General features: G+C 35.2%; 1 protein-coding gene across 1 annotated transcript in view; it reads left to right on the forward strand.

Moving 5' to 3' along the window:
- Positions 1-15,691, forward strand: part of LRRK2 (leucine rich repeat kinase 2) — a 204,874-nt gene that overhangs the window by 17,288 nt on the left and 171,895 nt on the right. Inside the window, exons 4-7 of the mRNA XM_020973685.2 lie at positions 3,821-3,909; positions 5,500-5,637; positions 7,876-8,010; positions 11,370-11,501. Coding sequence (XP_020829344.1) covers positions 3,821-3,909; positions 5,500-5,637; positions 7,876-8,010; positions 11,370-11,501 — 494 coding nt within the window. The remainder of the gene's footprint in view (positions 1-3,820; positions 3,910-5,499; positions 5,638-7,875; positions 8,011-11,369; positions 11,502-15,691) is intronic.

Raw genomic sequence — 15,691 nt, forward strand, 5'->3', positions numbered from 1 at the left:
TTTTTCCCCTTGAGGTATTATGCTTAGTTTGCTAGGTAAATGATTCTTGGTTGGAGTCCTAGCTCTTTTGCCTTCTGGAATATCATGTTCCATGATTTCTGATTCTTTAATGTTCCAGCTGCTAAGTCCTTTGTAATCTTGATTGCAGCTCCCTGATATTTGAATTTTTTTTTTCTTGCCACCTGCTGTATATTTTCCTTTAGGTGATAGTCCTCTAATTTGCTATAATGTTTCTTGGAGTTTTTATTTTGGAATCTCTTTCCTAAGGTGATCAGTGGAGTCTTTCAATGCCAATTTTGCCCTGTGGTTCCAGGATATTTGATGGTTGTTTGGAGGTAAATGTGGGAGAGTTATGGTAATTTAATGCTTACTCCAACATCTTGGCTCCCAGAAGTTCCCTTGATAATTTCTTGAAAGTTTATGGCTATGCTCTCTTTTCGATCATTACTTTCAGGTAGTCTAATAATTTTTTAATTATCTCTCCTCAGTCTTATTTTCTAGGTCAGTCATTTTTCCAGTGGAATAGTTCACATTTCCTTCTATTTTTTTTTCATTCTTTTGACTGTTTTATTGTTTCTTGTGATTTATTGTTTCTTAGTGTCTCATGGAATCATAAGCTTACACTTGCCCAATTCTAATTTTCAACAAATTATTTTCTTCAGTGAACTTTTGTACCTCTTTTTCCTTTTGGCCAATTTTGCTTTTTAAGGAGTTCTTTTCTTCAGTGAATTTTTGAGACTCTTTTACCATTTGACCATTTCTATTTTTTAAGGTGTCCTTTTCTTCAGTCTGTGTGTGTGTGTGTGTGTGCGCGTGCGTGTGTGTGTGTGTGTGCCTCTTTTACCAAGTTGTTAATTCTCTTTTCATAATTTTCTTGCATCTCTCTCATTCCTTTTTCTGATTTTTCATGTATCACTCTTACTCTTTAACTCTTCTGTGAATTCTTGTTGAGCTTCGGTTCAATTAGCATTTTTTTCAAGACTTTTACTGATAGCTGTTTTCCTTTTGTTGTCTTATTCTCAATTTATGTCTGGGTCTTCCCTACCACCCTAATAGCTTTTTTTATGGTTAGATTCTTTGTTGTTGTTGTTTGCTTGTTTTTCCAACCTATTTCTTGACCTTGAACTTTATCTTAAAGTTGGCTTCCACTCACCTGAGATTAGGGAGTCACTGCTGCTGTTTGTAGAGCTAGTTCTTGAGGTCTGCAAGTTTTCAGTGCTTCTAAGGTGCTATGATCTGGGGAGAGGTGTTGTCACTATTTTTCTTGTTTGTGTTCTGTTCTTTTCCCAGGAAAGTCATTGTTCCCCTCCAGTCACAAGTGTTAGTGCTCTCCTCTGCCTTGGAACTACAGTCAAGGCTCCCATTCCCCTATGAATGACCACAGGCACTCCTCTCTGTAACTTAGAACTGTATATTGGCAATAGAGTTGCCAATCAGTGCCAGCTTCTCTCAGTGCTAGCAAAAGGGTCCCCTAATCTTTCTGACCTATTGTCCAACCCATCTTACCATCTTTGGGCTGAGAGCTCCCAAATTTGCTGCTGCTACTGCTTTTGCTGTCACAGATGCCTCCAAGGCCCACTCCTGGTGCTGCTGCTGTGCTTAAGGATGGCTTCTACCTCAATGTCATACATCTGTCCTGCTGACTACCTAATTTATCTTAGACTAGAAGAATGTCTCACTCTAACCTTTTGTTGGCTCTACTGCTCCAAAATGTGCCTTGAGAAGTTATTTCAAAGTTATTTAGAGAGGAATATGAATAGTTCAGATGTGTTTGCTGCCTGTACTCTGGCATCTTGGCTCTTCTCTAGCTCAACACTTTATCCACTATATTATGCTACCTCTATTTGTGTTGGTGTTAAGCAGTTTATGTTTATGGAAGTCAATCAGTAAATTGATACAATTAACTAGTAAAATTATAAACAATTTAAAAAGATTGCTCTGTACATATTGCCATTGATTTGTATATTAAACAAAATGACTTCCAGTCACTCAAGGGACATAGTAGTGAGATCAAAATTATCCATGGATCTATTGATTAGCAATGATGCCAAGATAGTAACTGCAGCTTTATTGTTACACTAAGAGCTCAGGCTGTACTGAAAACTTAACCAGTCAGTAATCCCAGATCATCAGTTCAAGCAACTTTGTAGAGAATGTGAATTCATAAGCAGCACTAAAAAATTAAAATTTACAAGAAGCAGGAGGGAAAAATAATATTATATACTAGGTAGCACTGTGGATATGGCCCTGAGCTTGGAATCAGGAAGACTCATTTTCCAAAGTTCAAATCTGGCCTCAGACACACTTAGTAGCTGTGTGACTTGAGACTAGTCACTTAACCCTTTTTGCCTTAGTTCCTCATCTGTAAAATGAGCTAAAGGAGGAAATGGCAAACCACTCTAGTATCTTTGCCAAGAAAACCCAATTCGGGTCACAAAGAGTCAGGCACAACTGAAAGATAACTGAACAACAATAGAAAGGGGAAGATAAGTCTTAGAGTTTATCAGGAGAATTGACTTAGGATACTGGTTAACAACCTTCTCTGCCTTAGTTTCCTTTTTTTAGAAATGAGAATCATGGTAACTATCTATTTCAAAGGGTTACTGTGAAAATGCTTTATAAATTTTAAAGCACTATAGAAATTTGAGCTATTATGTGTTGAATAGATAGATTTCAGTAAAACAATTATGCATATTAAAGCACATTTTATAATTAATTTAATTTGTAAACTGGAAGGTATTTTTTGGAGATGTAGTCAAGAGGAAGACTAATGGTGGAATAAATATATTTCTTGAAAAGTAGAAGCAAGATAGATGCGATGGAATGATGTGCTCAGGATAAAAAGTTTTCCACCCCTGCTCTGTTAGCTTCAGAATGCTTAAAAGGCTACTTGGATTGACATGGGACTTAGGGGACCCAATGTTTGTTTCCCTGAATTTGGTAGAACAGGGTAGGGAGGATAAGGGAAATTTAGGGATTTTTGCATTAAAAAAATTATAAATCAGGAAACAAAATTCCAAAATCTGATTTTATTTGAATTACACTGGATGTCATTGCTTTATTTTAAAAACAGAACATTTTCAGTTTCTGCAAATAAAACAAATTTTCCACATAGTCTTGTTAATTAAAAACCTAAGAACATATATAGAAAAACTCTCTAAGTCATTATAATACTCTTGTATTTGATATATTTTATTACATCCACTTAAATAGAGTGGCAAATATTATTCAAAAAAGGAATTTTCACTTAATAAAGGTGTATTTTTAAAAAATCTCCTTTTTCTGTGTGTCTTATTTTCTGCTTTGTGTGTACCCATGAGACCTAGGGCATAGTGAGCATAACATTCAATAGGTGTTAACCTAAAATCTTAATCTGAAATGTTAAAGAAGTTAGATTTTACTCACCTTTTTAAATTTTTATTAAGTTGATTACAAATTAATCAGCATCTCATTATCTTTATGTACCAAACATCTTAGTACCACCGTGTAGCTGTTTGATTTCCCTTTTGGGTTGGAGCCGTTGTTTTACTCTGTTGGTAGAGAAACTTCACCAATCTGATCAACCTAGGCAAGATAACTTTCCACTGTCTTGGTTTCATTGCCCTTGGGAACACAGCCTGCTGACAGATTGTGGGTTTTGATTATCAGTAACAAAATCCCTTTTATTTATTCATGTAAATCAGATTTTACATTAATTAATTATAGATTAATTTTCAAATGCATTGAATAAAGAAAATCAAAAAGAAAATGTGAATGTGACATTGAAAAACAAACTGACATACCATTGAGATATTGATGTTATTTCTGATCTCATTTTCAGGCTGATTCTTAAAATGCTCACTGTTCACAATGCTAATATAAACCTTTCAGTGATTGGACTGAAGGCATTAGATCAGCTGCTGACTTCAGGTATTTAAGTTTAATTTACTTAAGCTCAAAATTCTTTTTAGGAGGTCAAACTCTTTATTAATGTATTTTAACTTTTTTTTTTACATTTTACTAGGAATTGTAACAAAATTACTCATGAAATTTGAATTTTAGGTTTCCAAATCCCATAACAAGGAAAAATCTATTATTTGCCTTACATGTTTGTTAGTTTCCCTCTTTTCTCATTAATTCAATGACATTAATCCTGTTGATCACAGCTTTTACTCTAGAATCCTGTTTTTTTATCTTTGTTTCTTAAGAAAGGATTAAAAAGAAAAGAAGTTAAAAAGAGGGGAAGTGAACTGAAGAAAGGACATTTTTTAAAATAAAAATTATTTTTTAAAAATTAATTTATTTTGATTTATCAACAATCACTTCCATAAGCTTTTGAGTTTTAAATTTTTCTCCCCCTCTCTCCCCACTTCCCTCCCCAAGACAATGCACAATCTGATATAGGCTATACATATACATTCCTATTAAACATATTTTCACATGAGTGATGTTGTAAGGAAGAATTCGAACCAATAGGAGGAACCACCAGAAAGAGGAAACAAAACATAACAGAAGAAAAAAAAAAGCAAATAGTATGCTTCAATCTGCATTCAAACTCCATAGTTCTTTCTTTGGACATGGGTAGCATTTTCTGTCATGAGGCCTTTGGAGTTATCTTAGGTCCTTGTTGTACTGAGAAGGGTTGAGTCTATCAATATTAGTCATTGCACAGTGTGTACTGTGTACAACATTCTCCTGGTTCTGCTCATTTCACTCAGCATCAAACCATACAGATCTTTCCAGGTTTTTCTGAAGTCGGCCTGTTCATCATTTCTTATAGCATAATAGTATTCCATTACATTCATATACCACAACTTGTTCAGCCATCCCCCAATTGACATGTATCCTCTCAATTTCCAATTCTTTGCCACCACAAAAAGAGCTGCTATAAATGTTTTTGTACATGTGGGTCTTTTTCTCATTTGTGTGATCTCTTTGGGATACAGCTCTAGAAGTGTTATTGCTGGGTCAAAGGATAAGAAAGGACCTTTTTAAAAGAAAATGATAAATTGATATTCAGAGGATCAAATTAAAGGGCTTACATTTTGAGAATACATATAATTTTTTTCTGTAGAAAAAAATTGATGAGACTGTATTAGACCTTCTTATCTGTGTTTTATTAACCACATCCTTTTTTCAGTGTTTTTAATTTTAAACATTTGCATCCTCAGATTGGCAATAAATAGGAATAAGAATTGAAAGAAATCTCATCAATGTGTGTAGAAATCAGTAATATTTGTATCATGAGTTTTTAAATTTTTGTTTAAAAGTACTATTTCTTCATATAGCATTCAAAATTAGAAAAGTTTCAGTGTGTATTAAAGTAATTTCAAATATTATCTTTAAGTCACTTGATAAATTGTTTGGTTTGTCTTTTACATGAACTTGACCATGATGACTTTCAAGTAAATGAAGTAGCTTACCAAAAAAAAAAAAAAGGCCAGATACATGACTATCAAGTAAGAATTTTGGATCTTCGGAGTGCGAAAATAACTATTAATTTTTGTTTTCCTTATATAGATTTGATGACTCTGCAGATATTGGAAGAAGATTGCAGTGATGTATTCACATTAATTTTTGATGCCATGCATACATTTACCAGCAATGAAGAGATCCAAAGGTTTGGCTGTAAAATTTTACATGTGCTTTTTGCGAAAGGTATTCTAATTTTTTGTAGTTTATCTTTCTTTCATTTTAAATAATTTTGAGTTCCAAATTTCCCCCCCTTTCCTGCCACTCCCCCACACATTGAGAAGGCAAGCTATATATTAGGCAAAACATATTTCTGTATTAGCCATGTTTATGCAAAAAGCAAAAAAAAAATAAAAAAAATAAAGAAAATGAAAAATGTATGAGTTCATCAATTCTCTCTAGAGGTGGATAGCATATTACATTATGAGTCCTTTGTAATTGTCTTGGATCATTGTATTGATTAGAGTAGCTAAGTCTTTCACAGTTGATCATTTTATAATATTATGTTCCATGTTCTTTTGTTTCTGCTCACTTCACTTTGCATCAGTTCATATGTCTTCCCCAAGTTTTTTTATACCATCTCCCTCATCATTTCATATAGTATTCCATCACAACTATATATCACAGCTTGTTCAGTCATTCTCCAAATTATAGACATCGCTTTAATTTCCAATTCTTTGAGTCCACAAGAAGAGTGGCTACAAATAATTTTGTATATATGTCATTTTCTGGTTTTTTGGTCTCTGAGATACAGATCTAGTAATGGTATTGCTGGGTCAAAGGGTATGCAAAGTTTGATAGCCCTTTGGGCATAATTCCAAATTGTTCTTCAGAATGATTGGATCATTTCACAGTTCCACAAATAGTTCATTAGTGTCCTTATTTTTCCATATCCCCCTCCAACATTTATCATTTTCCTTTTCTATCATGTTAGCCAGTCTGGTGGGTGTGAGATGATGCCTCAGTTGTTTTAATTTGCTTTTCTTAAATCAATAGTGACTTAGAGCATTTTCTCATTATGACTATAGACAGCTTTGATTTCTTCATCTGAAAACTGCCTATTCATTTTCTTTAAGCATTTATCGATCGGGGAATGACTCATTTTTATGAATTTGACTTAGTTCCCTCTAAAGTTGAGAAATTAGACCTTAATCAGAAAAACTTGCTGTAAAAAATTGTTCCCAGTTTACTACTTTCCTTCTAATTTTGGCTGCATTGCTTTTGTGTAAAAGTTTTTTAATTTAATGCAATCAGAATTATCCATTTTACTCCCTGTGATCCTCTCTGTCACTTGTTTGCTTATAAGCTCTTTATCCGTAGATCTGACAGTTGAAATTTTCTGTGTTGCTCTACTTTGCTTATAGCAAGCTTTGTATCTAAATTCATGCCCATTTTCACCTTATCTTGCTATATAGTATGAAATGTTGATACATGCCTAGTTTCTGCCAAAGTGTTGTCTAGTTTTCCCAGCAGTTTTTGTTGAATGGTGAATTCTTGTCCTCAAAGCTTGGACCTTTGAATTTATCAAACACTGGATTATTGTGGTCATTTGCTACTTTGTATCATGTGCCTAATCTATTCTACTGATCTGCCACTCTGTTTCTTATGCAGTACCAGATTGTTTTGATGATTGCTGCTTTGTAATATAGTTTGAAATCTGGTATTACTAGGCCACCTTCTTTCACATCCTCCCCCCCCCCCATTGATTCTTTTGATATTCTTGACCTTCTGTTTTTTCCAGATGAATCTTATTATTTTTTCTAGCTCTATAAAATAATTCTTTTATAATTTATTGGTATGGCTCTGAGTAAGTAAATTAATTTATGAAGAATTCTCATTTTTATCATATTGGCTCAGCTTACCCATGAGAGATTACTATTTCTCCATTTGTTAAGATCTTCTTGATTTGTGTGGAAAGTATTTTATGATTGTGTTCATGTAGGTCATGGTAGGTAGACTCCCAAGTATTTTTTTTTATTGTTTTCCATTATTTTAAATGGAATTTCTCATTTTCTTGCCATTTTCTCTGCTGACTAAACATATGTTTTGGATAGCTGGGCTGCCCTTGAGGAACTCCACTTTAAACAATTCACTTACTTTCCAGTCTACCTTCTAACATGTTATCTTTGTTGATGACAGTTAAAATTTTCATTGAAAGTACCTCTTTGCTTGAATTCTAAATCCTTTATTCTTTTAACCCCTTATTTAATAGCATGTTTTGATTTCAGGATAGTAATGCAAATAAGTTTGGTCAAGATATTTTCATTTTGTTTTATTTTTTCTTGGCTTAGTTTTGTGTAAAGAAAAACTTTTGACTCTAAGGGATTAGTTCTGAAATATTTTCATTTTTCTAACTATACAAAATTATTGACTAATTCATGCTTTTATATAATTCTTAAAGTTTATATTTTCATTTCAATTTAGTTTCAGAAGAGCAGCTGACTGAATTTATTGAGAACAATGATTATATGTTTTTGCTGAATGCATTAAAAAGATTTAATCATGAAGAAGAAGTTGTTTTTCATGTTATTCACAGTTTACATTCCCTAGCACTCCCATGTAAGTATCTGCAAGTAAAATCGTCTTTACCTACTTGAATCGCTATAAATTAAAACATTTTTCCCAAGAACTTTTTTGGAGATAATTGATAAATTAGACATCTAAATATATTGATGTCAGGAAAAAAATTAACTATTGTTAATATCAAAATAACATTGTTTTCTGAAACTTTGAAATTGAATATCACTTTCCTTGAAAGAAGGTTGTGAAGAGTGAGTGAATTTGGCATATGGGCCAGAACGTCAAGTTTAGCTAATGGGCTGATTTCAAGTCTTGGTTCTCAATCAGTTTATACATCACTAGTTTCTGTTAGTTACCATTAATATTTTTCATTTTTTGCAGCACTAGTATTTTAGTGGAGCTATAAGCTTATTCTTATAATACGTGTATACTTTCTCCATTACTGCTAATCACCACTCATAAATGGCTTTTTTTGCGTGCAATTCTTGTCTGTGTCTTTCCATACATTTATGTAGGAGTTTAATTGGTTATGTGGGAGGTCTCATTTTTAAATCTTTTAACATAGTGTGTTCAATCACAGCATTTCGTCTGTATATTTTGTTACCCTTACTAACTTGCTATCAATACATGACTAGCTCACCTCCTTTTCTTGTTCATATCACTTTTTGTGCCCATTGGTAATATAGTCTTTGTCTACATGTATCATTGTCTCTTGGATTAACTGAGTTTTTTCCCCCCACCATGGAAAACCTTGAGGTCATTGGCAGTATTTTTCAATTTTATAAATGCAATCTGCTAGTACAACTAATACATAATCCATGATTTCATCATTGTGAATGCTCTTTCCACTGAAGAAGAAAACAATTTTTTTATACTCAATCAATTAAGCACTTACTATGTGCCAGCACACAGCAGTAGGCAGAAGTATAAAGAATGAAATAATTCCTACTTGTAATGAATTTAAATTCTAATGGTGGAGACAAATATACATAGAAAGTTAATAAATGTACGTGTATACACATATAAAGATAGGTAGGAAGGTAGTTAAGTAGTTAGGGACAAATAAGGAAATAGTTTGGAAGGGAGGTTACTGGTAGTTGGGTGGATCAGGAAAGGCATCTTGAAAAGGGGTGTGTCTGAGCTGCATCTTAAAGGAAGAGAGAACGGTAGAGGTAAAGAGGGAGTGCACATTCCAAGCAGATGGGATGGTCATTGCAAAGGCACTGACATCAGAAATGAATTATTGTGAATGAGGAGCAAAGAGAAGGCTTGTTTATCTAGAACAGTGTGTGGAAAGAGGAGTAATGCCAAGTAAGGATGGAAAGGTACATTGGTGCTTGGTAATGTAGCACTTTTAAAGCTGTGTCTTAGTAGATGTCTTCTTGGGCTGCTCTGGCTAAAAAAATAATTAGCTGGTGACTAGCATTCCATTGATTAGTCTTTTCAAAACTCACTGGACTGTGGCTTAGCCAACAGAGACTATTGCCAAACTATGTTACAAAGCATGTTTGTAAATGGTAGAATATACCAGAGCTTGTGCCTTCCCTATTATAATCTTCAAGAATCCAGGGTTTACCTCCATTCTGTGACAGGGTAGAAGATTAGAACTGTAGTAGAAGATATATAGTATTTATGGTAGAAGTATCCATGTATACAGGTAGGTATATGTAAATGAGATGGGTATGGCTTCATCAATAAATTCTTGAGATGTGGGAGTAAGCATTAATCTTAATTATGTAGGGAAAAAATGGACTTTGGGCTTTAGTAAATCACAGTACAGTCTTATACATTAAAAATTAAAATAAATTTAAAAAGTAAATAAATTTGCTTTGATAAATTTATTAAATTTTATTTTCATATGAAGATCCACCTCCTTTTCCTTCCATCTCCCTGTCACCTACCTGTTCTCTCCTCTTTCCCCTTCCCTGCATGAAAAAACAAGAAAAACAAAGCCTCCTACAAGCAAAAAAAAAAAATTCCTACATTGGTCATGTCAAAAAAAAAAAGCATCATTCTGAGTCCATCACCTCTTCATCAGGGGATAGCTATAGCTTTTGAAAAAAGTGCTTTTTAGGGGCAGCTAGGTGGCACAGTGGATGGAGCGCCAGCCCTGGATTCAGGAAGAGCCTGAGTTCAAATTTGGCCTCAGACACATAACACTTACTAGCTGTGTGACCCTGGGCAAGTCGTTTAACCCCATTGCCTAGCTAAAAAAAAGAAAAAAGTGCTTTTAATTTTTATAGGCAATTAGGATTAAGTGACTTGCCCAGGGTCACACAGCTAGTAAGTGTCAAGTGTTTGGTCTGAGGCCGGGTTTAAACTCAGGTCCTCTTGACTTCGAGGCTGGTGCTGTGCCTAGCTGCCCCCAAAAGTGCTTTCTAAATGAAGTATACTTACTGTAGATTTTCAACCTTTCCTTTTTGATTTCTCAGCCATAGGGAATTAAATACTTGAAAGTAGAGGTGGCTGAATAGTGATAGGAAATGGTCATGCTTCTAAAGACTGTAAATTACTGAGTGTCATCACATTGAATGCACCCTTTTACCTTCCCTTGGGTATAGTTAGGCTGGACTTCTTATTGGCTAAAGTCTTAGCCATTGTGTCCCACCCACATCTAGCATAACACAAGAATTAAAATGGCTTGATTTGTAGTGGAAAGGTCAAAGAAAACAACTCTCAGAAAACAGAATTTTTAACCATTTTAACTGTTCCATTTCTGATTCTTGGCAATTACCTCCTCATTTTCTAAGTTATGTTCTCATTTTTAAATACGGTTGCAGCTAACATTTGTTAAAATCTCCATGTCTTTTTTTGGGAGAAAATATTATTTAGTGTTGTCATTATAGCTTTCTAAATTTTATTTGAAAGCTAAATTTTATTGGAAATATTTATCTCAGTAACTGTTACCAGCTTACTCATGCTCTAAAAGCAGTTATACATCCTTAATCCCTTCTACTAACAAATCTTGTTCCTCTTCCTTATTCACCAGGTTGGATGGAAAAAGTGGTGAATTTAGAGTCAGAGGCCTTAGGTTTCTCATTATGAGTGTCACCATATGTGTGATGTTGGGCTGGTCACCTACTCTCTTGGCCTTAATTTCCTCATCTCTAAAATCAAAGGTTGGTCTCGGTAGCCCTTTGGACCCAGACCTTAACTTACTCTGTTTTATACAGGAAATCTGTATATTTACCTTTTATTTACTTTTAAGGTTAAGTATAATCCTTTTAAGAACAGTCATAATTCATGTACAATTAATGTATTTAATAATGCAGCATTATTAATTACTTTAGTCAGTAAAGTACTGTATCATGACAATCAGTCTTTGAAATTTGGAAGCCTTGGATAAATATGCATAAAGGAAATTATCCCCATATTAATGTATTGTAATTTTGATTTAGGCAGTAATGTCGAAGTCCTAATGAGTGGAAATGTCAGATGTTACAATATTGTGGTAGAAGCCATGAAAATGTTCTCTAACAGTGAAAAAATTCAAGAAGTTGCTTGCTGTTTGTTACACAGGCTTACATTGGGTGAGTTGTTTTTATTTAATTCTGTCATTTGGTATTTCTGTTTTAAATGTATTACAAGTACAATAATAATTTTTAGCCTCTGTACTGCAAAATGTAAGACTCTTCAGCTAAGATTTGGTCTAGCTAGCCAAATTTAGGACTAAGACTTTCCTTCTAGTGTTCTTGATTTTAAAAAAGTGATCCTGTTAGTGATTTAATCTATTAAATGAGGTAATTATGCTTTTGAGTGTTTCATTATTTTATCCTTTTCCTCTTTTCTAGTCTTCAAAGATACCTGAGGGTATAAATCTATTTATTTTCTTTGGGAAACTGAAAGACCTTCTTTGGTTATATTCCAAATGTTGACATTTAAGAAGTGATACTAGAATAATCTCATCACTCAGAAGATATGGGTCAAGTAATATGATTGAATTTTTGCATAAATATTGGAAATTATCTCCTTTGGGGCAGTCAAGGAGAATGATATACTTCTTCCAATGATGTTGCTATTGCTGAAGACTTTCTTTGAGATCTTCTTTCTTTTGAATACCCAAAGTGGTGGCAGATCTTATTTTGAAGTCAAATCTGGTATTTCATAAATAGACCAAAAACATTCAGTGCTAAGTTGTTTTTTTTTTAAAGGATTAGGTTTTTTTTAAATTTTTTTCTGGTTATAGTAGAATGAATACTGGACAGTCAGAAAGCCTGAGTTCTAGTTCTAGGTCTGCTTCTGACACCAGCTGTGTGACTAGGGCAAATATTGATATTTTCTTTTCCAATTAGATAATCTCTGAAAAATCTTCCAGTTCTGAAATCTGTTTTGGTAAGGAAAACATGGCAATCCCTGACTGTAAAGTAATGAGACTATAGCTGCTATTTATTGTAGTTCACAAACTAACTCTGAAAATATATCCAAGTGAAAAACTCTAGAATGTTTTGTGTGATGATGGTATTAAAGTTGGGTAGCTAGATGGTGCAGCAGAGACAGCACCATGCCTGGCATCAGAAAGACCTGAATTCAAATCTAGCCTCAGACACTCACTAGCTGTGTTACCCTGGGCAATTAATTTAATCCTGTTTGCCTCAGTTTCCTCATCTGTAAAATGGACGAGAAAAGAAAATGGCAAATCACTTCAGTATCTTTGCCAAGAAAATCCTATATGGGGTCAAGAAGACTGAAATGACTGAAAAATAAAGATTCTGTAACAAAGTTAGTCAATAATAAACATTAAGTGTTTTGAAAGAGAAAACATAGAATTAACATCCTTAGTTTCAACGTGTTTGTTAAGGAATCATTTTCATAACAACTGTTTGTTTTTACTACTGGATTCCAAATGTCTGGATGCATTGCTTATGGAGATAGATATTTTTGCTTTGTACTATTCTGTATATCCAGCCCTTCTGAGCTTTGCTGTCTCCCTCCTGAGCTTCCGTTCCACATCACCATTTGTCTTTGGACATTTTAAACTGAATGTCCTGTAGGCATCTAAAACTCAGCCTATTCAAAAGAGAACTCATCTTTCCTCCCAAATACACCCTTCTTTTGCATTTTCCTATTGCTCTCCAGGGTACCACTGTTCTTCCACTCATCTTGACTCACAATTTTGGTACCATACTTATTTCCTTACTGTCACTCATATTTGCCAGATCTTGTCATTTCTACTTCTACAGCATCTTTCATAGTTGTCCCCTTTTATCCATCCATAAGCCATCACATAGTTCAAGCCCTCATCTCCTCTTGCCTAGACTATTTATTGCAATAGTCTTTCTTTATTTACTTTTGGTTGTGAAAAATGCTTTAGATCAGTATCTGTATATACCACATATATATCACAATAAATTCCACATAGATAGAAAAATATTAAGAAGGCATAAAATAATTGAGAACAGTGGAAGGTTATCTCTTTCACAATAGTGATTATGAAGAATAAATGAGGGGTTAGCACTGGAATTAATTGTGGTTAAGGAAGGTTTCCTGTTGAAGGTGAGATTTTAGTTGAGACTTTAAAGAAGCCTGGGAAGTGAGTAGTCAGAGTGGAGGAGGGAGAATGTTCCAGTCGTGAGGGATAGACAGAGAAAGTGCCCAGAGGTGAGAGATAGAGTGTCTTGTTCGTGTAACAGGTAAGAGTCCATGTCACTAGGTTGAAGAGTACGTGTCAGAAAGTGTGGATAAGAAGACTGGAAATGTAGGAGGAGGCCAGGTTATAAAGGACTTTGAATGCCAAAAAACCAGCATTTTGTATTTGTTCATGCAGCCAATGGGAAGTCATTGTAGTTTATTGAGGTGTGGTGTGTGTGTGTGTGTGAGAGAGAGCCAGAGAGAGACAGAGATATCATCAGACCTGTGTTTTGGTGACTGAATGGAGAACAGATTGGAGTGGGAGAGACTTGGGGCATGCAGACCCACCAGCAGCCTATTTCAGTAATCATGGCATGAGGTGATGAGGGCCTGTGTTAGCATGGTGGAAGTGTCAGAGGAGAGAATGGGTCACATTCAAGGAGATATTGCAAAGGTAAAATCAATAACAACATGTATACGGGGCTAAGAGATAAAGAGGAATCCAAGATGACTCCTGAGGTTATAAGCCTCAATGTTGTGTGGAGAGGATGGTCTTATCTTCCATAACAATAGAGAAGGTAGAAGGAACTAGGAGGAGGATTTAGGGGGATACATAATGAGTACTGTTTTGGAGATACTGGGTTCAGGACCTCTACCTGGATATTCAGTTTGAGATGTCTGAAAGGTAAAGGAGATGTGAGATTGGAGGTCAGGGGAGAGATTGGGGCAGGAAAGGTAGATCTGAGGATCATCAGCTTGAAAATGGTAATTAAATCCATGTGTGCTGATCAGATCACCAAGTGAAGTAATATGGAGGAGGAAGAGAAGAGGACAAAGGACATCTGTGGTTAGAAGACATGAACAAGAGGAGGATCTAGCAGTGGAGACAGAGAAGGCGTGTTAGGATAAGTAGGAAGAAAACCAGGAGAGAGTGATATCTTGAAAACCTAGACAGAAGAGAGTAGTGAGGAGAAGAGAGTGAACAATAGTGTTAAAGGCTACAAAGAGGTTAAAAAGAATGAGGATTGAGGAAAGACCATTAGATTTGGCAAATAAGATATCATTAGTGACTTTGGAGAGAAAAATTTCAGTACAGCAATAAAGTTGTAAGCCAGACCATAACGGGTTCAGAAGAGAGTGAGAGGAAAGAAAGCGGAGGTTTAATAGTTGGACTTGTCCAAGAGTTTAGCTACTAAAGGTGGAAGACAAATAGGATGATAATTAGCAGGGATGGATCGATCAAGTGAGGGTTTTCAAGTGAGGGGAGACATGAGCATATTTGTAGGCAGTAGAAAAGTAGCTTGTAGGTAGGGAGAGATTGAAAATACATGAAAGATTGGGGCTCACATAAAGGGCAATCTGTTGGAGCAACAGGAAGCAATGGGATTACTTGAACAGGTAGCGGGGTTAGCCTTGGTAAGGAATAAGGCCATTTACTCCTTAACAAGACAAGGGCGAAGAAGGAGAAAGTGGCAGAAGGCACTTGAGTGATGGTAGGTAAGGAAGAGGGAGAAGAAGGAATTCATGGAGAATTGGCCACATTTTTTTTTCCTGTAAAATATGAGGCAAGGGGAACAGGAGCCATGGGAGGTTTGAGAAGGGATGAAAAGGTTAGGAAGAGTCACAGTGGAGCATGGGATAGTGAGTTGATTAAGGAGATGCAGTAGGATTGCCTAGCAGCAGTGAAGGCTCAGTTCCTTGCTTCCCTGACTTCCTTCAAGTCCCAACTAAAAAAAAAATCCTACCTTCTACCAGAAGCCTTTCCTAACCCCTCTTAATTCACTTCCTTCTATTAATTATTTGCTATTTATCATATTCCTAACTTTGTTTACATGTTGTTTCCCCTATTTGGTTGTGAGCTCCTTAAGGGCAGGGATGTATTTCCAGTGATCATATGGGCTCCCATTTCTTGGGGTTGCTGTTGCTCGGTTAAGGTGAAGATATTGTCGAGAGGATTTGGGCTGCCACCAGCATGGCTATCAACACTGTCACTGACTAATAACTTTCTAATTGGTGTCTCAGCCTGAAGTCTCTCTTCATTCCAATATGTCCTCTATACAGCTGCCAAATTGATTTCCCTAAAGTGCCTATCTGACCATTTTAACTACCTGCTTGGTAAACTGCTGTGGCTCTATGTTAACTCTGAGGTCAA

The sequence above is a fragment of the Phascolarctos cinereus genome, unplaced genomic scaffold (assembly GCF_003287225.1).
Source record: "Phascolarctos cinereus isolate Bilbo 61053 unplaced genomic scaffold, phaCin_HiC Scaffold_1;HRSCAF=81, whole genome shotgun sequence".
NCBI classification, from domain to species: Eukaryota; Metazoa; Chordata; class Mammalia; order Diprotodontia; family Phascolarctidae; genus Phascolarctos; species Phascolarctos cinereus.